We start from the raw sequence: 24,111 nt of genomic DNA on the forward strand, positions 1-24,111 counted from the left end.
AATACACAAACATCTAGTTCTAAGTTTAGGTAGGGCAGAAGACTTATACATGCATATTTGTATGCCAATACTTTACCTCTAGTTTCTACTAATAACATCATTGTTTGTTTGGGAGTCCTTCAATGATCTCACTTTGTAAGTGGCTTGTCGTTCTCAGACCAGTCCTTGCATTAGGTGTCTAGAAACTGATAGGCTGTGACCCCAGCTTACAATAATACTGACTCTATAGTAAGTTTCTTGTTTAGATAGTAAATGGGTGAGGCAATCATGCTGGTCCATCTTTAAGCCCAGCCTCCAAAAGGGGGTAGAGGAAGGCAGATCTCTTGTCAGTTGGAGGCCAGCCTGATCTCCATAGCTAGATAGGCTACATAGACACTGCCTCAAAAAAAACAAAAATGAACAACAAACACATTGAATGGATAAAACAATGAATGTGAGTGACTCAGCAGCACAGTAGGAGACAAGTGTAATAGCATTGCCACCCCCTACTCCCTCACCCCCACCCTGAAACAGGGTTTCTCTGTGCAGATTTGGAGTCTGTCCTGGAACTCGATCTGTATGTAGACCAGGCTGGCCTCCAACTCACAGAGATCCACTTGCCTCTGCCTCCCAAGTGTTGTAATTAAAGGCATGTACCACCACGAACCGGCCATTTGTGTTAATACTCACTTGAACCTTAAGGGGTTTCTTAAATAACAAGACAAAATTAGAATAGGAATGACCTACGTTAATTCTACACACCACATAGCTCCCGCTGAGTCACTTTATCTAGTACTTAGGTTAAAAAAATCACATTTGGCAGTCTTTAGGTAATTCTAGGAGTTTGCGTTTGCCACAGACTCTTGTACTTAAAAAGGGAAGCCATTAAGGGGTCCTCCCAAAGAAAGGTGCATTGCCATTCTTGTATCCTAACCACTAGCTGGCCATTAGAAAAGGCAGGTGGGCAAGAGAACCACCTGTACACATCAACACCAGGTTCAAAGAGAAAAGCAAAGACAGGCCTTTTACATTCTCGCTCTCCTTGAGATTCCAGTTTTCATAGTATAGTGGAAATGCCTGGGTGCCCAGGGAAAAGGAGAGCAATACAATAGAAGAGGGCTGAAACCTAAGCCAGAAGCCTGTTCCATCCTTCCAGTGCTGCTCCGTGCTCATACTGCTCACAGTCACCAAGTGGAACTCAACCTCAAATGAAGCCAAGTACCACACAAGCTTGAAAAGAATTTTTATTGGAGAAAAGATCTAACTGTTAAACCTGCAGGCAAATTCCTTTCACAATTATAGTTCGTAGAAACCCACTAGCTTCACAGATCCCCAAACTCCACACCAAAAAAGATAGCTTGTAGACTGTACTGCTACTGATTCCCACCTCCTCAGAAACTGGGAGGGACATCAACATCTTTAATCTACTACCTGCAGGGACATGTTTACTCACTTCTAGGAAATACAGGAAAGTAACAAGTCCTGCTGGCAGGATGTGGAACAGCACCAGTTTCACGGGAGTCTGTGGGCCCTTCAGAATGAGCAGTTGTTGACTTATGGCACTCACAAAGAGCAGTAGCTGGAAGTAGGGAGGGAATGCTAAAGGGCAGGGCATCTGCCACAGTCCCAGCCAGCCAGCCTCTTCTACCTCGATGAAAGTGTACTGCAGCATCTTTGGGAGAACATTTGACACTTAATAAACAAAAGCAAAAACCCCAATATTATTCCATAGGAAGTTGTCTGAAGTAGGGATTGGTTAGGGTTCCCAGGGTGGACTGCGCCTTCCATCCACTTCTGTCTCTACGTGATACAAAACGTCAGCCAGTGTGTGTTCTACAACAGCACCCCAGCCCATGTTGCTCATCTGCAGGAGGGTTAAAGACAAACAGGAAAACAAGTAAGTACAAAAGCCAAATGAGAAATAAAGACATCGAGGATGCATGTAGACGTTTTAAAGGTACTCACAGGGTGGTAAGTTAGATCCTTTGGAGGATATTTGAAGGATGGTCCAAAGTTAATGGAAACCTGGGATAAGTTCAATTCAAGTAGACACAGGAGAAAAAAAAAAAAAAAAAAAATGAAAAAGAAAAGTTCACTTGGCAGGAGATATTTAAAGGAAAACTACAGGAAGTAGGAACTGTGCTGCATGCCTGTAAACCCCAGCACTAGAGAGGTGGAGGCAGGAGGATCCTGGGTTTGAGTCTAGCCTGAACTACCCTGCAGATCCTGTTTTAAAATAAAAACATTGTTGCTGAGATACTTAGAGTAAAATTGGAACAAAAAAAGGTATATATTAACATTGCTAAAAGTGGTCAACACCCTAACATCGATCAAGCACCAGGTAGAAAGATTGATTTCTGTTTGGAGCCTAGAGATTTTTTAATCTTACTTTTGTTCTGTAGGAAGTAATGACATTAATACATGGGTCTTCATGTGCTATTTTTTTCCCTTTTAAACAAGCAGTAATGATAGTCCCTTTCTTCATACAGGACTTACTTACTTACTTACTTACTTATTTATTTATTTATTTATTTTAAGGCAGGGTCTCACTGCGTAGGTCTGGCTGTCCTGAAATTCACTGAGTAGACCAGGTTGGTTGCATGACATGCTTCTGCCTCACAAAAGCTGGGATTAAAGGTGTACACCACCATGCCTGAATATATATGTGTGTGTATGCATGGATGAAGTGCATATATACATATGTATATGTATGTATGTGTGTGTATATATATATATATATTTTTAAGTATAAGCAAGTCACAAAATGGCAGTAAACATATGACATCATCAGACATATGACTCACGAATACATATGCTTTGTATCTTTCACATTAAACAATGACACCTACAAAGCAGGATACATACTAACATCTGCAAATACTTCTTGAGATATTCAGATGTGTGTACATTTCTAGTCCTCCTAGAGGCTATTCAGATTTCTTTCTAGAAACAACTCTGTTCTCAAATCAATGACTCTTTCATCACAACCCACCAAACACTTCCAAATACAGGGTACATACCGTGCAGCTCTTGTACAGTGAGATGGCTGGAAAGTAAACTCCCTCAAAAATATCTTTGTAAGCCACACCCTGATTGACACCATTTTTATAAAATATTATCTGAAACAAAGATGAAGGCTTTACTTCAGAATTTTAGAAACTGAAAAAATATGAAAACTCACTTCAATTGTGGAACATTTAATACTGCTTCCAGAATGACAATAATGTACTCATTCTAAGAATAACATACATTTTATATAGTATATTAAATGTATATGCTACTTTAGACTTTTTAAGTCAAATTAATGTAGACATATTATTTCAGTTGACTTTAAGTTTCTTATTTGGTTTTGAATTTCCATGCTACATACACCAGACAGTTTACCATCCCATATTCATTCTCCTTACTTGGAAGAGGGACTGAGACAGTTCAATGTAGTCCAGGCTGGCCTGCAGCTCACTCTGCAGCTGTGGGTAACCCTAAATTCATGCTCATACCTGATAAACACTGTGCTTACAGGCAGGTATGTGCCACACACCCAGCTTTCATTACACCATGTTTGTAAGAAGTATCAGGAAGATCCTGGAAAGAACTTTTTATGGCCCGTTTCAGCTTTTAATTGATAAAATTTCTCCCCCTAAAGCATTGAGAACTCTAGTTTATCTTACACATCTACTACTGACCCACGTGGCTTCTCAGAACCCTACTGCTCCCTACTCCTCTTTCTTTTTTGATCTCTCACCCATGAGGTTGACTCAGACATGCCTGGGAAGGGAAGGGAGAGTTCTAGAGCACAGAATGAGCCACCCAGCCCCTGGTTGCTCCAAATGACACAGCAGAATTTCCTCTAGTTCTGGTCCCCCTTCTGTGTCTCTGTGTGTGTGTGTGTGTACACACACACACACACATATATTTGTAATCTCTTTAAACTGTAAAGTGAATTATATGCCCCATTCATTATCCATTTGTAGTTATTAGCTTATTAGTAATACTAATTATTTTGGTTTGTTTTTAGTTATAGTTAATTTTTAATATAAATTCATTTTTCTCTAATTTATACATATGCAGGCTGACATATAGACAGGAGCATGTGGTCCATCTTTCTGATAATATAGGAGATACCATGTTTTGGATGCACTCTTATTTCACATAAAAAGAGAATAGCCTCTTCCAGTTTCACTTTGATAGAGCTTTGGAATGCTTTGCATAACACATATCCCTTGTATAATTTGTGCTATTTTAGTAACAACAAAAAAGAACATTTTATTGGATGCCTCTGTACTTGGCATCTCTTTCAAAGAGAATGTCTATCTCACTGGCTTCTTTTTTAAAAAAAAAGGTTTATTTATTAGCGTAGTGTTCTGCTGACATGTATCCCTACACACCAGAAGAGGGCACCAGATCTCAATATAGATGCTTGTGAGTCACCATGTGGTTGCTGGTAACTGAACTCAGGACCTCTGGGAGAGCAACCAGTGCTCTGAGACATCTCCCTAGGCCCCTCACTGGCTTCCTGAATCTCCTGCATGGTTCCTTATCAGATCATCATCTTTATAGCCCTTTCTTTAGAGTCCCAGAAAGAACACTCTAAAGCAACACAGGGTACAAAGAGCACAAGCAACAGGGTACAGGCAGCCATGTTTTTCAGCATCCCTCAGCTGTCTCATTCGAAACAGTTCTAGAATTCGCTCTGTAGACCAGGCAGGCCTCGAACTCACAAATATTCGCCTGCTTCTGCCTCCTGAGTGCTGCCTCTCTTATCCTCATGGAGCCACCCTCCCCCACACATCCAAGGCACTGTTATTGACATGATTACCACTGTGACTCACCTCACTATGAGGAGTTTGTTTTAGGCTCTTCTCGGCTTTGTCCACAAAGTCTTTTTCTTCAAAATACAAGTAACTCTTGAACTTTATCAGAGCCTTGAAAATCCAGTAAGGATAAAGAAAAAGACATTTTGAAGAATCAGCTACATCATCATCAAGGAAATAGTCAGATTCACACAGTCAGAGTCACACAAATGTTGCCATGTCCTGTAAAGTCTTTGTCACCAAGTTTGATGACATTTTCAGTTCCTGAGTATTTTTTTGTTTTGTCAAGACAGAGTCTTACTATGTGGCCCTGGCTGTCCTGGAACTCACAATGTAGACCAGGCTGGCCTTGAATTCAGAAGTCTGCCTGCCTCTTCCTCCCAAGTGCTTGGATTAAAGGCGTGCACCACCACCACCTGGCTCCTAAGTGGTTTTCAAGAGAGACTAGCTAGCCATCTTTGTTAAACATTTCCAAAAAAAAAAAAAAAAAAAAAAAAAAAAGCCCTTAGTAAGAATTATGGATACACACAAAAAACAAAAAAATCCCACAAAATATTAATTGAAAAATTATGGAGAAAAACTTCACATAGCTTAATACTTATTCTATAACAACATTTTGACATTTTGGGGATCACTGGAAGAGTTACTTGTGAGATGATTTGATTTTTACTAACATACTAAAGAAATCCAGGGGAGAATTCAAGAAGTTAAACTATCACATTGATATTCCTAAGGAAAAGAACATGCTCAACCTCCCCACCAAAGTCAAGTCATCAGTGACTTAGTGCAAGGTCAAAGGTAAAGATAGTAGGATATTTTCATGACTTGTGGGTACAGTCCCAGAAGCATAGAAGAAAAATCTGAAAAGACAGGCTTCATAAAAATTAACATTGTGAGTGATCAGAAGAGGCTGATCTGGGGCTGGAGAGATGGCTCTGGTCTCAGCCCCACTGTGAGGGGGCTTACAATCACCTGTAACTTCAACTCTAGTGGGATCAAACTGACATATCTGACCGTTGTGGGCGGAACACTCAGGGGTACACAGCCCCATTATATACATAACTTTGTAAAAAGATACCATTAAAACTGAATAGAGAGTCAGGGCTGGAGAGATGGCTTCGTGGTGAAAAGCATTGGTTCCCCATTCCAGAGAGGACTGAGTTTGATTCACAGCATTTACATGACAACTCAAGCCATGGTTATCTCCAGTTCTGGGGGATCCAACTCCTTCTTCAGGCACCAGATGAACACATGGTGCATATACAATCATACATGCAGGCAAAACACTCACACACAAAAACTTAAAAAAAAACAAAACAAAGTAGTAAGATGTGGTTCAATGGTTAGTGCTGACCTAGCATGTAAAAAAAGGCCTTGAGTTTGACTTTTAGACACTAAAATATCCTAAAATAAAACTTGGAAAAAAATTCTGTACCTGGAAAAAAAAAAAGACAAAATTTATATAACACACACACATGTAAAACCAAAGTTGAATAATGACTAATGATACATTTCTTAAAGTACCTATTAGGGGAATACAATGATGTCCATTTCCCAGTGGTACATAATGAAAAGGAAGGATAACATGCTAATGATAGAATTTAGTGAGTACTCAGGTATTAAAACCTTAATCTTTTTCAATTTTATTGTTATGTTTGAAAACATTCATAAGGAAAGATATGGAAAGTGCACACGCGCACACACGCACACAGCCACACCCACACACCCACCTTGGGGTACCATCACAACAGAACTCAAACAACAGTTACAGGCACTGACTGCCACAGGTTGTCAAAGTCAGGATGCTGTTGAAGGAGCGCAATCTCACCTTATCTTTGTAAGTATCCGGCAGTGACTTGGCTGTCTCTGTATCTTCAGGAAGATTGATATAAAACCCTAGGACATCTCCTTGGCCATAGCCAGATGAGTAGTGTTTGCCAATAGACTGGTGGAACTTGGTTCCCTTTTTGCTCCTCCAAGAATAGCTAAATTTATCATAACCTAAGGGGGCTTGAAGGTTACCTGTTCCAATGAAAGACATGTGGAAATCAGAGAGCTACAGTTAACTCTTATTCTACTTTTCTTTGCACATCTTTTTGATCAACTTTGTAAAGTGCTTACAAACTATCTCTACAGTATTCTAGGAATACCAAACTGGCTAATTCTTCAGGAATTTAATTTTAAGACCATAATCTGGTAAACCCAGTAATCCTAAATCACAAACCGGATTAACCCTGCTGTGAGGCCCACACAGTGTCCCCTGCTTACCCAAGGGCTGGGACCAGCCCAGCCTGGCAGCAGTATCTGGTGGCATCTCATCCACAGTGATTTCAAAGTACCAGGCACCTTTTCGTACCCCATGGGAGGCCCGTACCATGGAGTAGCCCTTCTCTCCAACCACAGTCAGCCGGTCGTCAGAGATCTTTAACTGGGGAGCTGCAGTGAAAGAGACTCAAAGGTGGGTACTTATTTGAGGTACTCACAGACCTGAGTCCCTTATACTACACAAAGATAAAAAAAGGGCCTGAAAAAAGTTAGGTGTGGTGGCACACACCTTTAATCCTAGCACTTGGGAGGGAGAGGCAGGCTCATTTCTGTGAGTTCAAGGCCAGCCTGGTCTACAGAGTGAGTGAGTGAGTGAGTCCCAGGACAGCCAGGGTAACATAGTGAGATCCTGTGTCAAAAACAAACAAATAAAAGATTGTAAAAAAGTAAAGAAAATTATAGTTAAGTGTTCAGCATAGCCTAAGAGTCCTTTGTCAGTTTCTCTAAATGGTATCATCTATAACCACAACACTGCTACTTAGGGAGGCTCAGAGGGATCCCTGAAGTCCAGAAGTTTGAGGCCAGTTTAGGCAAACTAGTTAAAAACAAACAAACAAACAATGCCCCGCCCAAGAAAAGCAATTAGAGAAAATTAACAATTAGGTAAAACAGGCATGCAAATATGAGCAGGCCTGTGGGACACTGGAGCGGGAGAGGGCTTTCCCTCCTTGTAAAAACAGGAACAGGTACAGCAGCACAGACTACCACAGAAGAACAGGCCCAAGCCTTATCAATCTGCAAAGAGATATGACAACTGAACAGCTTATCCTGCCTCCAGGAGACAGACCATCTTCAAATAGACCAATTAACCAATTACACATTTCCTCTGGCCTAGACCTAACTCAACACTACATACCATCGGAATTAGAAATGACAAAGGGAAAAGTAACATTACAGTGAATAAATGTGGGATATTGTTTTAACTATATAAAGATGTGTTACCTTTGTTTATACTGCATTTGTTAATTATGAAAAGATGTGTTGTCATTTCACCTTGCCTGCCTAAGGCACCTGATTGGACTAATAAAAAGCTGGGTGGCCAACAGCTAGACAGAAGAGGGACAGGCAGCGCTGGCAGGCAGAGAATAAATAAGAGGAGAAATCTAGGCTTGAGAAAAATGAGAGAAGGAAAAGAGAAGGGAGAAAAACAGGGACACCTGGTGCCAGAAGCCAGGCAGCTGACAGCCAGACCACAGAGACAGCAAGAAAGTAAGATATACAGCAGGAAAGGTAAAAAGCCCAGAGAAAGCCTGGTACAGATAAGCCTAGAAGACACCATCGTAGTCTAGTAACCAAAGAAATTCTTATCAGTGATGGATGGAATAAGAGGATGCACTAGAAGGAGCACAACTTAGCTCTACAATATCACTGTCAAAGAGGCAGAATCACAAAGGAAACTGAAAGATGAACTGCTGCGAACAATCAGTAGGTGTGTCCTGTTGGAGGAGTGTTGCTGCATGTGGGCTTTGAGGAATCTCTCTGCCCTGTACAGATAGATCAGGGTCTAAAGCTCTTAGCTCCTGCTCCAGCACCATGTCTGTCTACTGCCATGCTGATCATGAACTAAGCCTCCAAAACTGTAAACAAGCCCCATTTGCTTTCTTTTATGAGAGTTGCCTTCCCAGCAACAGAACAGAACAAAGGCAGGGTGTGTCACAAAAACAAGCCCATCCTCTCCAAAAGCACCAATGCCACAGAGACTGCTTTAGTGCTGAGAAACCCCACAGCACAGGACAGCTAAGTGCAGAGAGCTCCACAAGTGGACCTTTCTTTATACAGGACATGGCAGGACCAAATGAGAAGGATCTGAAAACCAGCAACATTGAGATGTGCACTACTGGTCTTATTGTTTACATACTGCTTCTATGAAGATTTTAAAAATATAACAAATTATTTCATGAGACAGAGCTCTATTCCACTCCACTTGAGTATGGGACCTGGGTTCAATTCCCAACACTAACATGGCAGCTCACAACTGTCTACAACTCCAGGATCCAACACGCTCACACAGATATACACATAGGCAAAACACCAATTAAAAAAAAAAAAAAACAAACAAACAAAAAACTCTTACATACCTCGATCATGTAGAGCTAACAAAACCCGTTCATATAAGCAGGCTCTGTAGAGGTCTCCAGGAATAGGCTTCCCCGCCCAGCAGTCAAGTTCAAGCTTTTCTGGGTCAGGGGCATGAGGATCAGGCTCAGCTAGAATATACCGGTAGCCATCTTTGTTAAATGGGTGTTCCAAAGGGTAGCCATGAGGGGGTAGACGCTGAGCAGAAAACAAAGGGTCACTGAAAAAAAACAAAAGACGCAATGAAGATACTGAAGCACTCTCTAGTTCACCGTGTTCTACTCTGTGAGGAAGGCCTCTAAACCAGGCAATGGTGCACACCACACCTTTAACCTGAACCCCCATACATGAGGCAGAGGCAGGCCATCTGACTTAGAGGCCAGCCTGGTCCACAGAGTGAGTTTCAACACAGCCAGGGCTACACAGAGAAACCCTGTCTCAAAAAAAAAAAAAGAAAGGCCTCTGATTTGTTGTTTCGGTGAACACACTCAACTTTACAATAAATGCTTTATTTAACTCTATTAAGTCACTTGACCCCCGTAAAGATTTCATTAAATTATAGTTTGGAGACCAACAACTAAGGCCTGGGGACTCTTTACACGCATATAATCTGTCTCCTTACAAACTAAGCAGTCATATTAAAGGAGGAAGGCAAAGGACAAACGGTGAATGAGGGTGGCTTCTTTTTATTTCATTTTCAAAAGCCTTTTTATATGTATGAATATTTTGCCCGCATGTACATATATATACCACACATCTGCTTGGTGCCATGGAGGTCAGAAGGGGCATCAGATTCCCCAGGAAACTGTAGTCACAGATGGCTATGAGTCACCATGTAGGTGCTAAGTGTTATAATTTAAGAAAAGCTGTATGAGAAAGACACCAAGAGGGTTCAAGCAGAGTAATTTTTTATTAAGGAAAGGGATCATAAAAAAGGGAAAGGGGAGGGGGGGAGACTGGCCTCTGGAGACAGGAACAGCAGGAGAGGGAGGGAGAGAGGGGAGGATAAGAAAGAACGAGAGAGGGAGGGGAAAGAGGGGAACAGACAAGAGAGAGAGAGAGGGAGGAAGGGAGAGAGAGAGAGGATGGCAGGAGGACAGGGTCCTTTTAAAAGGGAACACAGTGAATATGCACAGGTGGTGCTCTTAGTGGCTGCCAGTGAGGGTGTGCGCTCCCTGTCAGGATCCCAGGCCTGTACAGACAGACGGCTGGGAACCAAATACAGGTCCCCGGCAAGAGCAACAAGTGCTTCTGACCACAGCCATCTCTCTAGGCCCATTTTACTTAAGTTTCTGAGACATGGTGTTCTGTATCCCATGTTGCCCTCCAGCCCACTTGCAGCTGAGGATGCCCTGCAAACTCTGATCCTCCTACTTCTACCTTCCCAGAGTAAGGATTACAGGCCTGTGCCACCATCCCTGCTTATCCAAGTCTGGGATCAAACCCAGTGCTTTTTATATGTTAGAAGAACTCTACTAACTGAGCTATACTCATCTCCAGCCCTCTGGAGTTCATTCGATATATAAATTAAGGGTCTACTAACTGAGCTATACACATCTCCAGCCCTCTGGAGTTCATTCGATATATAAATTAAGGGACAGAAACTGGGAGACAGAAGACATACTCTTGGTTGCCAGTCTAAATCAGAAGTGACCTGGATTTCATCGCCTCAGCTTTGGACAAAGGGAAAGGAAGAGACATGAGAAAGGAGAGGCAGGAAGTTGAGCTAACAGTTAGGAAGCTTTATTCCCTCTTCCCCATTCAGCCTTCTCGGGATCTCATAAGGGAACTTTACCTCCTGAAACAGAACACACTATTATTGGGCCTTTTGTTGTTATTTCAATGTTGGTAATTCAACCTGGTGCCTCACACATGGCAGGCAAGCCCTCGACTACTACGCGGTATTCCCAGTGCGAGGTTCATAAAAGAGGACCTCATTTGAAGTTGTTCTGTCTTACCAGGGACTCAGAACTCACCAAAAACAAACAAACAAAACCCCTATACTTAAGAAAATGGCTCTCTGCCTTTCAGTGGATTTTGTCTGCCACAAACAAGCAGAAATAAGGATAAATGGGGTGGGGGTGATCCCACCTTCGGGCCTTCTTGGTGGTCCCTGTTGTCCCTCCATCTTGCTGTTTACGCTTGGCTCCTCTTCCTTTCCCACTGCTTCCTGCTGCCATTCCCCCTTTGAAGAGAAGATAGATCATTTGCATTGAGTACTATGGAGGCACAAGGGCACTCAGGTCCATGGCAACCACCATTCCCCAATGTGCATTTGTGTAACATCACACAAAGGATTTCTTTTTCTTGGTGTATACTGGATTTCAGTCTGGTTCTGAAAGGATTAGCTGTATCACACAGCCAACGTTCTACGACAGTTCTGACAGTAAGGTCACATGAATCTGGTATGAGTACTATCTCTGTTACATCTTCAACCTTCCTTTCTTCTTTTAAAAAAAATATTAAATAGGCAATTAAAAATTAATGTACATGGAGATCAGAGGATAACTTCGCAGAGTTACATCTGTACATTCCATGGGGTCTAGGGACTGAACTACAGTCACCAGACTTATGCAGCAAGTACCTTTACTGGTCAAATCCTCTCTCCAGCCTCTTTTTAATAGACTGTAACCAATGGGGTTGTGACACAAATGCATTCATACTCAGATTCCAAGCATCCACAGCTAAAAAAGAATGAAAACAATTGCATGGATTGTGTTTTTCACCACTTAATACAAACATCAATGAAAATGTCCTTATTGTAGGTCAATGTCCACTTGCTTAAACTGCATAGAACATTTCATAAACATATAAAGACACTGTCTACTTAAAGCACTTGAATATCCAACAAGACAAAAGTACACCAAACAGAAAACAAAAACACTAAAAAGGTGTTTCTCTCCAGTATTTGAAAATTCATCATAAGTATATATGACTCAAGGATGGAGGCTTTAAATTTAATTAGTTCCATATCAATATACTTAAGACGGTGCCAATGAATTCAGTATTTTACATAATCTGGTTTGTGGAATTAAGGGCAAATAAAACAATTATATATTTTATATTAGAACACTTAGCTACATATTCAGGTCACAAAAATATTACCTTATGTGTTTTGTTGTAAATTTTGTCCATTTCTATCATGCCTCTCAGAAAATGTCCCTGAACTGCAGGAAAACACCTTTATATGAACAACTGCATAGAGCACTATATGTAAATTTGGGACAAGCTTTGAAATTATCAGCATTTCTGCTGCGATAAAAAGAATAAAGACATGAAGGGCAGGTCATATTCTGCACACACAGTACAAAACTAATGCAGAATGTCCTTTTATGAACCTGGCTGTTATTCACACAGCTCATAAAAGGTTTAATGTTAAACAACTGCGATGACATAACTATCAATCAAAAACCTGCCAAATCCTCTACTGCCATTTAGGGCTGCTTCAACAGAGTAAGCAACGCCAAAGAGGCCTGCTGGCTGGCTGTGTTAGGCAGAATATGACAACATCAAGCTTTTATTCCCACCATTAAACTGGAACTACAGCTTCATAGAAGTGCCATCACACCACTTTCACAATGCTTTAAAATCATGTAGTTTAGCTTCTACCAAAGCTCAGCAAAAAGCACTTCAAACCACAAGATACTTAAGTCTGAGGCGGAAAGAAGACAGAGAGGAATTCACCTCCCAAAGTGGTCCCACCTGTAAGGACAGAAGCGGCACTGTATATTGTCAAACATCAACAGTTACAAAGGGAAGCATGGTGTAGGATAATAAATACACTTCTATTTCCAACATAGCTTAGTAAGTTAACTGAACACAATTTATATATTTAGATGTTCCAATTCTAATAGACAAGTTAATGAATGATGCCATGTGTGGGATGGATATCCACCCTGCTACCTCCCAGTGGTCCCCACCCCCTGGTTCTCATTAGATTGCAGTGAAGAGAATTCCCTCTATTCATTAGAGGGATTATGGGGGGGGGGTGGGATGCCACAATGGGTGACCCATACAAAAATTTGTCACATGAATATGTTGAAATTTTGGGCAAGAAAAAAAATTAGATAGACAAAGGCAGCTTACCAAGTGATAGGTAAGCTATGGAAAAGGGTGGAGAGCAAATAAATTCCCCAAATTAAGTGTTTATTATGATACAGATGAGCAATCTAACACAGAAAGTCTAATCTTGAAAGTCTACAGCAACAGTACATGAAATCTGTGTCATTTCAGTCCAAATTGAGTTTGGGTGGATGGACATCATTAATGCTCACATCCTAGAGATTCACAGTACATCCCATTATGTGTGTAACTACATGTCATTAGCTTTACTAATGAGACCGAACTGCTATAAAATGACAAAAGCACCCTCCCACTACCATCAAGCTTTTGGCTAGCTGCTGAAATCTGAGTTTTGAACATGAAAGCATCTCAGCCATCACTCAGGTCTGGGTCATCCTACAGAACACCCATTCTAGGCAAGGGTTTCATGATGCAGACTTTCAATAGGGCATTTACACAAATATCATTTAGGCAAGGGTTTCATGACACACAGTCTTTCAGCAGGACATTTACGCACTTACCATTTAGGCTCCCACCAGCAGACACAGCACTGCTTTGCTTTTGGTTGTCATAAGCGGGACCAATGTTACTAAGATCCTAGAAGAAGAAATATCCTAGTAAAAAAAGGCCACATGAGCAAATTAATCTGCAATTGCTAAAAAAGAAAGAAAAAAAAAAAAAAAAAAAAAAAAAAAGAGAGAACAGTCATGAAAGCCATAACCCTAAGAAGCAAACTTGCAAGCTCCCCAAGGTGGATGCTGTGATGTCATGAAGGACATGTGTATAGCAGGTAGCTGCACAGAAGGCCAGTATGCTTAGGACCCCTCACTCTGCTCTTCAGGGATTTGGGCCCACTTAGTTCTATCTTTCCATTTGTGACACAGAAATCTGAATTTCTACTGGCCATTCTATAAAAGTGGCCACCAAGATATAACCCAGCTCTTCCAATCTGCACAGGCAGGGATGAGCTTCTACCTTAGCGGGATAGAGAGCTCTTGAGTCTCTGCCACACTGCAGGTATCATCTCAAAAAAAAAAAAAAAACACAAAAAAGGGTAGCACATCAAGCATTTTAAGGCAAATCTGAAGGATTTTGCCTTCTTAAATGACAATGTGTCCTTTGCTATACAAAAAAAAAAAAAAAAAGAATTTATTTTTCCATAAAGGTTCTAGCAACACATATTCTCCAAAATTTTCTCCTCAAAGAATGTTTTAGAAGCAAATTTTGGGTAACAGGAAAATTAGCAAGAACTACCCCTGAGGAACAAGTAGAATGAAATTGGTGGCTCACACATGTAACCCTAGCACATGGAAGGCAGAGGCGGCAACAATTACCACAAGTTCAAGCTAGCCTGAGATATAGTGAGATCTTGTCACAAAAAGTCAAAACACTTGTCACTGGTTAAGGTGAGCGTTTTCTCCAGGTATCAATAACCATTCATTTGCAGTCCACCATGTTCTGGGCATGTAATAGCAGTGTTTTTGACAGCGAGATGCAAACAATTCAGTGTGTATGTGCATGTACATATGTGTGTTGGGAGTGAGGGGCCTGCACAGAGCCAAACATACTCATGTGAAGACCAGAGGTTATTAACAGTGTCTTCCTCTATCAACCTGCCTTTTGTATGAGGGTGCAGAGTTAAAGGATAACTTTGCAGGGTTGGGTGGTGGTGGAGCATGCCTTTAATACCAGTACTCTGGAGGCAGGTGGATCTTTGAATTCAAGACCAGCCTGGTCTACAGAGTGAGTTCCAGAACAGCCAGGGCTACACAGAGAAAACCTTTCTTGAAAAATATAAAATCAAAACTAAAACCAAAAAAAGGGATAATTTTCCAGACTGGCTCTCTCCTTCTACCATGACACCCAGAGATCAAACTCAGGCCATCAGACATGTATGGCAAGCACATTTTCCCAGCAGAACCATCTTACTGGCTCAACTTATTTTTTGAGACTGTCTCTCACTGAACCCAGAGCTGGCCATTTTGGCTGACCAGTCAGGAAGCTCCAGGATCTATCTGCCTCTGTGTGTCCCACACAGTGATGGGCTTATGGATGTATGCTGCCAAGTACTTACTGGGAATTGAGGATATGAACTTAGGTTCTCATGCCTGCACAACAAGAAGTTAAGCATCCAGCCATCTCTCCGGCCTCTTTCTTTCTTTCTTTTTTTTTGAGACAAGACCTCAAGTAGTCCAGGCTGGCCTCAAACTCATGATCCTTTTGTTTGTACCTCCCTAGTACACTACCATGAGTATAGCACAACCCCATGACTCTATCAACACAGCCACATCTCCATCTCAATATGAACTTGCTTCACTACTCCTACATACCTTCCGATAAAAAAAGAAGACCGGGCCGGACAGATGGCTTAGTGGGTAAGGGCAGGTGCCACTCTCCCAAAGAACCCAGGTTCAGTTCCCAGCACCCACATGGCAGTTCACAACTGTCTCAACTCCAGTTCCAGGGGCTATGCTCCAACTCCCTCTTCTGACCTCTACAAGCACTACACATAGTGCACATACCTCATATACACAGACACACAGACACACAGACACACAGACACACACACACACACACACACACACACACACACACACACACACACACACACACACACACACACGACAGAATATGAAGGAAGGAAGATTAATGTACCTGATCCAGAAGTCCAAATTTGGGATAATCATCTTCTGGGTCTTTGCTTCCTGGATCAGGATGCTCCTTTACCAAGAACACATCTCTTTCTTTACTCTAAAAGGAAAAAGTATCTTAGTAATAATGAACATTTTTTTTTTTAACTTAGAAGTGCAGAATTTTTTTAACTTAGAAGTGCAGAAGATGTTTAGTCATCAGCTTCAAATGTCAATTCCTAATTGTACTCTCCAAAAACCCTACGGTTCCTCTTATTAGAAAATTAAGCCAGGTGGTGGTGGCTCATACCTCTAATCCCAGCACTCAGTAGGCAGAGAGCCCAATGGGACTGGGGAGCAGCTCTGCTGACAGAACTCTTGCCTACAGTGCATGAAGACCTGGGTTCGATCCCTAACACCACAATACTAGGTGAGGTGGTATACAACTGTAACTGTACCCTGGAGGAGAGGAAGGCCAGAAGTTCAGTCACCTGTGTCTACAGGAGACTGAGTTCAAAGCCTGGCTAAAAGAGACCCAATAGAAGAAAAACAGAATGAGAGCAGTGCTTCAGAACCTCTCTCCTCTCACGGCAGCCTACTTCTCCCCAAGGGTTCTCATTACTTCTTTAACCAAAAATGAAAAAATGGCCTCCAAGTTTAGTATAAAGTCAAATTGCACAAGTTTGGTGGACAGAGGGCTCAGAGGTTAAAAGCACTTGCTGTTTTTCCACAGGACCCAGGTTTAGTTCTCAGCATCAGTATTAGGTGGCTCAAAACCCCTGTAACTTTAATTCCCAAGGATCCCAAAAGCCCTTTCTGGCCTTCGTGGGCACTGGATACCCTCAATACGCACACATGCACGCATGTGTTCACAGACATATGAAATAAATCTTAAGAAAACAAAAAAAAAAACTAAAAACAACAAAAAAAAAAAAAAAAAAAAAAAAAAAACAGCAGCAGCAGACAAGGGTTTCAGTGCACAAAAGCAGTTTAAGAGAATGATATTTACCTAAGACACTATGTTACTAACTAAATATTAAAATTTGTAACTAGCTGTATCTCATTCAATGACTAATATCAAATTGTTTATATTTTCAGCTATCTCATTATTTCAAACTAAACAGAATTTAACTGTTAAAAACAATGCTGGCTTTCTGAAACTGAATCTCTCTATTCATTTTTAATTTACTTACCATTGTTTTGACAATGTTATTGGGCCAAGTCATTTTCCCAGGTCTCTGTCTGGTTGTCATACACTCCCAGTATTTATCAATGAATGGTATAATATCCTATTTTTAAAAAATAAAAAATATATAATTGTTTTCAAAGTTACACACACACTTTCCCTACAACAAAGATCTGTCTGTAGCTTTTAAATACTGAACAAATAACCAATTGTCCAAAAACAATACATGGCCCATAGGGTGGCTCAGTTTCACAGTCTCAGCACTTGGCTTGGGCAGAAACAAGGATTAGGTCAGAAACAGGGCAGTCAGCTCTCTGTTCTCTCTAGGGAAAGAAGCAGAGAGACTGAAGCAGGGAAACTGAGTTTGAAAATGCCAAGTTCCAGACAAGTCAAGGCCATATGGAGACTGGTTTATACCAGACTTAATTATGGGACAGATGATCTGTTTACTTCCAAAAAGCCAACCACATTTATTTACGGATTCATAATACTAACAGCTAAGCCAAATGATACTGACTAGGAAATTTGTACATGGAAAAAATAAGGTAACTACTAGATGATTTATTCATAAAAACTGAGGAGACTATACTTGTTAAAGAGGATATCTAGAAGTTTCACTTGGCTTTTTCTAGCATATCACAATTACATTAATTCTAACTTTACCTTATCTTTGGAGAACATGGTTTTTGGATGTTCATCCTGCGTTCGAGACTGCCATGTTAGGTTCGCCAAAGCACTAAGGCACATTTCTTTTAAATCTATCAAAAAAGGAAGAAAAAAAGGAAAAGATATATCTGTAATACTCGATTTCTATCAACAAGAGCATATGCAATACAGTAGGTGTGATGGCTTCAAGTTGACACAATCCAAACAACCTGAAGAGTCTTGGGCCTGTGTGTGTGTGAGATTATCTTGTTTATGTGGAGTTCAGGCTTGCCCACTACAGGCAGTACTGTTTCCTGGGGAGGGGACCCTGAAATGTACAGTAGAAAAAGCAAGCAGGGGTTGAGTATAATGGTCTGGATTTCTAATAATGAGGCCTGCTGCCGTGACTTCACTGTCATGATGGACTGTGACCCAGAACTGTGAACCCCTCAAAACCTTTTCCCTTACCCTGCTTTTGTCAGAGTATTTTTAGAATCATACCAACAAGTAGAGGATCCAAGAAAGGGGTATACAAAATAACAGGAGCAGCTAAAAGTATTAATTTGGTTTGAAATGGGCAATTGCAATTACTCAGCATGAAATACCAAGTTAATTCCATCCAGCTCTTAAACAAAGGTATCCTAAATGTGCTAACACAAATGCCCCCTTTTGTCCCAATCTTCTAAAATTACTGCAGAGCGAAGGCGTGGAAGTTCAGGGTTCAGGAGGCCCAGTGTGAATGATTAGTGGAGTTTTCTGGTAGAAGAACTTACATAGAAAACAGTGAGTGACAGTCTCAGCCTTCCTACTCCAAGGTGACTCAGTCCTGCCTCCTCCATGATCTTCCTGACCTCAAGGCTCCCTCCCCCCCAATCCTTTCCCTTTCACTGGTCATGTCTACACCTGTAACCATGCCCAATATGCGTGGCCACTGTTGCAGGTGACCGCAACACAGTTATTCTTACTTGCTTGCTTCCGGAGAAAGTAGGTATTCCCACTGTGATGGCATACATTGCAATGGAAACTGTAGTTGGTCATAAAAGGTAGACATGATCTGTGGATGAGCCAAATTACACAAAATTAGTGAACTGCTGTGAACACATTTCTATGCCTTCTTTTAAGAAAAAATTAACACATTCATTTTTATTTCTTTTAAAATGCTTATTATTATTGCTGTTGCATGCATACATAATATGTGAATGGGCACACTTGCCAAGGTGCACATGTGGTAGTTGGAGGACAACCCTTTGACTTCCATCTTCATAAGGGTCCCAGGGATCAAATTCAGGCTGCCAGGCTTGCACACACCCAAAGTGACTATCCACTGAGCTATCTCAACAGCCCACTCTTTGGCTTGTTCTGAGGTAGGGCCCTGGTTTGGAATTAGCTACAGCCCATACTGATACAGCTTGTGATCTTCCTGCCTTAGCTCCTAAGTACTTGTGTTAGAGGAGTGCACCACCAGCTCCACTCAATGTACCTTTTTTTTCTTTCCAAGGTCGTGTGGTATCACCCCAGCTAGCCTGATATTCAATATGCAGCCCAGCCTGGCCTCAGAATTTAACCACAAAGACTCACTCAAAGACAGAAGGATTCCTGCAATTCCTGCAATTGTTTTTTTAAATGTGAAATTTCTTAAAACTACTATTTGTTTTTATTTTGTATACATTGGTGTTTTCCTGTATGTATGTCTGTGTAATGGTGCCCAATCCCTGCAACTGGAGTTATAGACAGTTGTGAACTGCCATATGGGTGTCAGGAATTGAATGCCAGTCCTCTGGAAGAGCAGACAGTGCTCTCAATTTTAAAGACAACTTGGACTACAAAGGGTGTTCCAGGCCAGCCAGGGCTACACAATTAAGAGAGCCACCAACTTAATAGTTATTCATACTGAGTCAAAAATGCTCACCTATAAGCTATTGAGCTTCTCCATAGGAGACCTTTCATTCTGAATCATAATATGATTTTAATTCTCCAGAACAGGTGTATGTTTAGATATGTTTTTTTTTCCTGAAAAAAAAGTATAAAATACCTAGAGTGTAGATTTTAAGAAAGGAAACAATGTCTGCTTTACGCATGAAAAATCTCACAGATTATCTCATTGTTCTTGAGAAATTAAAAAAATTTCTTTCTGATGATGGTGATCCATCCAGGGTTTTGTAAACTGTAGGCAAGTATGCTACCACTGAACTATACATCACACCTTCAAATTGTACATATCAAATCCAAAATACATAAGAGTTAAAATACATTGTCTCAAATCTAATTATATAATCTCTTCTGATTGTATAGTCTCATTTCCCAATTGTAATTTTAAAAGCAAGGACAATGCCCATGGTCATACCTAATAGGGCTGTGCTTTCAACACTTAAAAATATACTAAATGACAGCAATCCTTCAGTCAGCCTACTGGTCACTGAACAGGGGCTAGGGTGAGCACAAAGTACTACCCACTGATTTTGTCTACAAACTGAGTCAACTGTTGAGTATGTTGAAGAAAATGTTTTCCCTTTGGTGTTTTTAAAAATGTCTTCCCTTCTTTTGAAATTATGATTATATAATTTCCCTTTCTTCCCTCTCTCCAAGTCTCCCATGCTCCTCCTCTTCAAATGATTTTACAATTATGGTTTTGGGTTTTGTTTTTGTCTTCTTATGTCTGTGCACAACTCAAATACAGTGCCTTGTAAAGGCTGGAAATGGGAGTGGATTCCTGGTAACTGGAGTTCCTGACCACTATGAGCTGCACCAGGTGGATGGTGGGAATCAAACCCCACCCTTGGGAAGAGCAACCAATGCTCTTAACTGCTGAACAGCCTCTCCAGGTCCATGTTGAAATCTTACACATCACACTCCATAGGACTAGGAAATACTCACGATGTGTCTATGCCGAAGGTGTCAGCTGTAAACCATTTTGTACATATTCCACATTGCAACTCCACCTCTCCCAATTGTCGACCATTCTCTTCATCCACAGAGCCAGCCTGGGTATCCATCACTTCTGAAGTATCCCCAGCACCTTCCTGGAGGCATGGGACAATATGCAATCAAACAGGTTGACTGACTACATTTTTTAAATTAGATTAAAAAGTTTAAAACAAAATCTAGTTTGCCTTTCAGAGGCCTAAGAAGACATACTTACTAGATTATCTTTTCCATTAGATGATTCTGTTTCCAGACCACTTACATCAACCAAGTTTGCGTCCCTATAAAGAAAAAACGAGGTCTCAAGAGAAATAAACTTCAAAATACCTATTCAGAAGCAAAACAACCAACAAAAACCGCTGAACCGCAGCCTCAGCCTATCCTGGACTAGATGTCCAGGAAACAATCCGAATATTAGGAGGGATGTAGCCAAGACAAACACAGTGAAGCCTAATTGGTCATTCAGACGTGTACATGTCTTAAGAGTTGTTCCTGGGGGAAGAGTCACAGGGATCTGGGTTTCCTAGTGCTTTCGGAAGGACTGTGACTTCTTCCAAACCGGTACTAACGGGGGGCTTCCTTCCTGGGCTATCTCAGGAAGTTAGTGTTAGTCTTACTGGGTGCAAGGGCGGGAGAGGGAAACATGCTTGGCTCCTGCCGGTGACGATGAATACTAGGTCTGAGGTGCAGTTTAGAGCCAACCCACCAAGCAGACTGCAGGGTTGCAGAGGGTACCGGGCAGGCCGAGCCGTTGGCCGCAGGGCCTGGGTCGGGAGCGCGGCACCGGAGCGGCGCGAGCCGCGGGATTCCACTGGGGGCGGGCGGCCTCCCAGCCATTCCGCGCTCCCGCGGGCTGCAGATGCCTTACCCACTTTCAGCCTCCCCAGAGCTGGGCTCCGCTCCCGGAGCAGCAGACGGCCCTTCTCCGGCCCCAGGGGCCACCGGCTCCGTCTCTCCCTCCTCTGCCCCTGTGGCACTTGCAGCGGCTCCTGCACCGGGACCGGAGCCCACTCCGGGGCCAGGACCTGCTCCAGTCGACGCCATTGCTGCCGCTCCACGAGCTCTCGCGAGAACTGCATCTGTTCAGTAAGTCACCGCCTTGTTCTGAGTTCTTAAAGTGGTAAAGACCTTTTGCTGGGCTCACCGCTTGCTTGTGAATTACACACTTTGAGCCTGCCCGCTTTAAGGCCAGAAGAGCGGAGCGCGACCGACAGCGGCTGCTGGAGGGAAGCGGCGTACTATGTCCCCGGTTTGCTTTCCTGTAGGAGTCACGTTATTTATTAAAAAACAAGCAAGCCAACGAAACAAGAAGATCCCGCTCTTTTTTTTTTTCTTTCTCGTGGCTAAGTGTGGAAACCACCGCGCATATGAGGGTTTGAGAGAGTGGCCTTTACACCGTTTTGTGCAGAGCGATCGCTCATAATAAAACCTAAGAAGCCTCCAGAGAAGCCAGCACTCACTAGCTCACACACACCTTTGCTGCTAGCTGCCGTTCTCGTGGTGGCTCGCCTCTCAGCCCGTTTCCAGGTGGCTTTGGAGAGACTGTAGACTCCAGGCCCAGACAGGAGAGAGGGTGGGCAGGGCGTGAGGGAACGTCTGCCCGGGGCGGGCTGGGAGCGTGCGAGTCGGGAGCCGCCAGCGGCTCGAGCAAGGAGGAACCGAGCTCAGACAGGCTGGGCGCTAAGCCAAAGACTGAGGGGGCAATAGCTGGCATTGAAACCCTAGAGTAGTGGAAGGAAGCCTGTGGTCTCCAAACTAGGATATAGATAACAGCTTCTTTCTCTCGTGTATGTGCGCCCCCACCACCCCCGCGCGCCTCTAGAGATATCTGGGCACGTGGGGAAGGTGATAGGACAACTTGCGGGAATCGATTTTTTTTTTTTTCCTTCCACTGTGTGGGATCCAACTCAGGCCTGACAACTGAGCCATCTCACTGACCCTACATTTGCTTTTTAAAAAATAATAAATAAATCTAAAAAGAACACAGACCTGAAAAGAAAATTAGGGATTAGATCGCTGCTTAGTTACTTTTCTATTGCCTTGAGAAAACGCTCTGATGAAAGGTGACTTAAGCAACAAAGTGATTTTTTTGGGACTGAGGATTTCTGAGGAGTAACAGCCCTTGATGGTGGGGGCGGAGGCATGGTGACTGTAAGGATGCTTTATACTGCCCTGCCCCTGCCACCTGGCAGAATGCACTCAGGTAGTACCCTGGCCAGCCCAGGAGCAAAGGATCCTTTAAAAGAAAGACCTCTGCCCACTTGCCCTTCCCCTCTCTGGAGCTCTCTTTCCTGGTCTTCCCCTGGGGCAGACAGGACTTTTCCTGTATCCCTCTCCTCTCTCTGTCTCTGTGTCTCTTTACTTCTTTTCTTTTTCCTTCTCCCCATCCTTCCCTTTCTAATAAAACTTCCCACTTAAGCTCTTGCCTGCCAGGTATGTTTGCCCCAACATAGAATCCACCAAGGTTCCCCATGAGTTTTATCGTTAACAGTGACTGTAACTCAAGGCAGAGAGTTCACATTCTTTACCAGAATGGCCAAGCACAGAGAGAAGGAACAAGAAAATCACCTTTACTTTTTACTCATAAAACCCGGCCCCAGTCACATACTTCCCCAGAAAAGTTGTACCTCCCCAAACACGAGGTCCAAATAGTCAGACCCCCAAGACAACTGGGGACACATCTCATTCAAACCATCACAGATCATATTCCTTCTATACCTCTAAAAGGGCTGGAAATGTAGCCTAGCATGCAGAAGCCCTGGGTGTAAATCACCAATATCATATAAAACTGAGCATGGTAGCTTATGTCTATGATCTCAGAACCGTGGAAGCAGAGACAGGGAAACCACAAATTCAAGATCATCTTAGGCCACATGAGTTCAAGGCTAGCTTAGAATACATGAGATTTCTGTTTCAGAAAACCAAGGAAGTGGTTATCACAATCATTTCTATTCATGAAAACTAAAGAGAGAGTAACTTTGATGCAAAACTAGTAGAACCATAACAGATCTTGGAATGTGGCTCAGTGGAACAGCACTTGCCTGGTATGCTTAAGGCTCTGGGTTCCATCCCCATCACTGAAAACTAACTAGGTAAAGGGTGGTAAGGTGAACAGTCCCTAAATAGTTCCATATACATACCTAGAGACACTGATTCACTTTTAAGTGGCATTCCCAAAGTAATTGTACATCAACAAAGAGATGCTTACCTGATAAACAGCATGTGTGAAGCACTTCCCCTGTAAGTCACAACCCTCTCCAGCCTTGAGTTAGAACCCATTCAGACTTTCACTATTTTGGAAACTGAATACATACACTCATAAAAAAGATTACCTACCACAATCAAGTTGGCTTTATCCAAGATATGCTGGGATGGATCAACATACGAGGTGAATAAATGTGGTAAAACACATGAATGGACTTATAGACTGAAATCACATGATCATCTCAATAGATGCAGATAAATCCTTTGACAA

At 42.2% G+C, this 24,111-nt stretch overlaps 1 protein-coding gene across 2 annotated transcripts; it reads right to left on the reverse strand.

Annotated features, from left to right (window-relative positions):
- Positions 1-1,205: 1,205 nt before the first annotated feature.
- On the reverse strand, positions 1,206-21,748 carry Ash2l (ASH2 like, histone lysine methyltransferase complex subunit). 2 transcript variants are annotated; one of them, XM_051182188.1, is made up of 17 exons: positions 21,505-21,748; positions 20,854-20,917; positions 20,589-20,734; positions 18,680-18,768; positions 17,733-17,827; positions 17,077-17,172; positions 15,909-16,004; positions 13,775-13,850; positions 12,876-12,893; positions 11,283-11,376; positions 9,194-9,411; positions 7,059-7,226; positions 6,619-6,812; positions 4,809-4,901; positions 3,000-3,098; positions 1,945-2,004; positions 1,206-1,843 (listed from the first exon to the last, which is right to left on the reverse strand). In XM_051182188.1, exons 1-17 carry the CDS (start codon positions 21,678-21,680, stop codon positions 1,736-1,738), a joined length of 1,890 nt encoding a protein of 629 aa, XP_051038145.1. In that variant the 5' UTR covers positions 21,681-21,748; the 3' UTR covers positions 1,206-1,735. The 2 variants fall into 2 exon arrangements, with proteins under 2 accessions (XP_051038145.1, XP_051038146.1); XM_051182189.1 differs by lacking the exon at positions 12,876-12,893 and having other exon boundaries at positions 21,505-21,745.
- Positions 21,749-24,111: the final 2,363 nt, after the last annotated feature.

Source organism: Phodopus roborovskii, unplaced genomic scaffold, assembly GCF_943737965.1.
Source record: "Phodopus roborovskii unplaced genomic scaffold, PHOROB, whole genome shotgun sequence".
Taxonomy (NCBI): domain Eukaryota; kingdom Metazoa; phylum Chordata; class Mammalia; order Rodentia; family Cricetidae; genus Phodopus; species Phodopus roborovskii.

What these genes read in the sequence shown, in the direction of transcription:
- Ash2l (XM_051182188.1), bottom strand. Translation starts at nt 21,680, where the DNA reads ATGGCGTCGACTGGAGCAGGTCCTGGCCCCGGAGTGGGCTCCGGTCCC. An exon ending in TCTGGGGAGGCTGAAAGTGG is followed by an intron (nt 20,918 to 21,504) that starts GTAAGGCATCTG and finishes TTTTCTTTATAG; the next exon opens with GGACGCAAACTTGGTTGATG. An exon ending in AGGATCTAACTTACCACCCT is followed by an intron (nt 1,844 to 1,944) that starts GTGAGTACCTTT and finishes ACCCTCCTGCAG; the next exon opens with ATGAGCAACATGGGCTGGGG.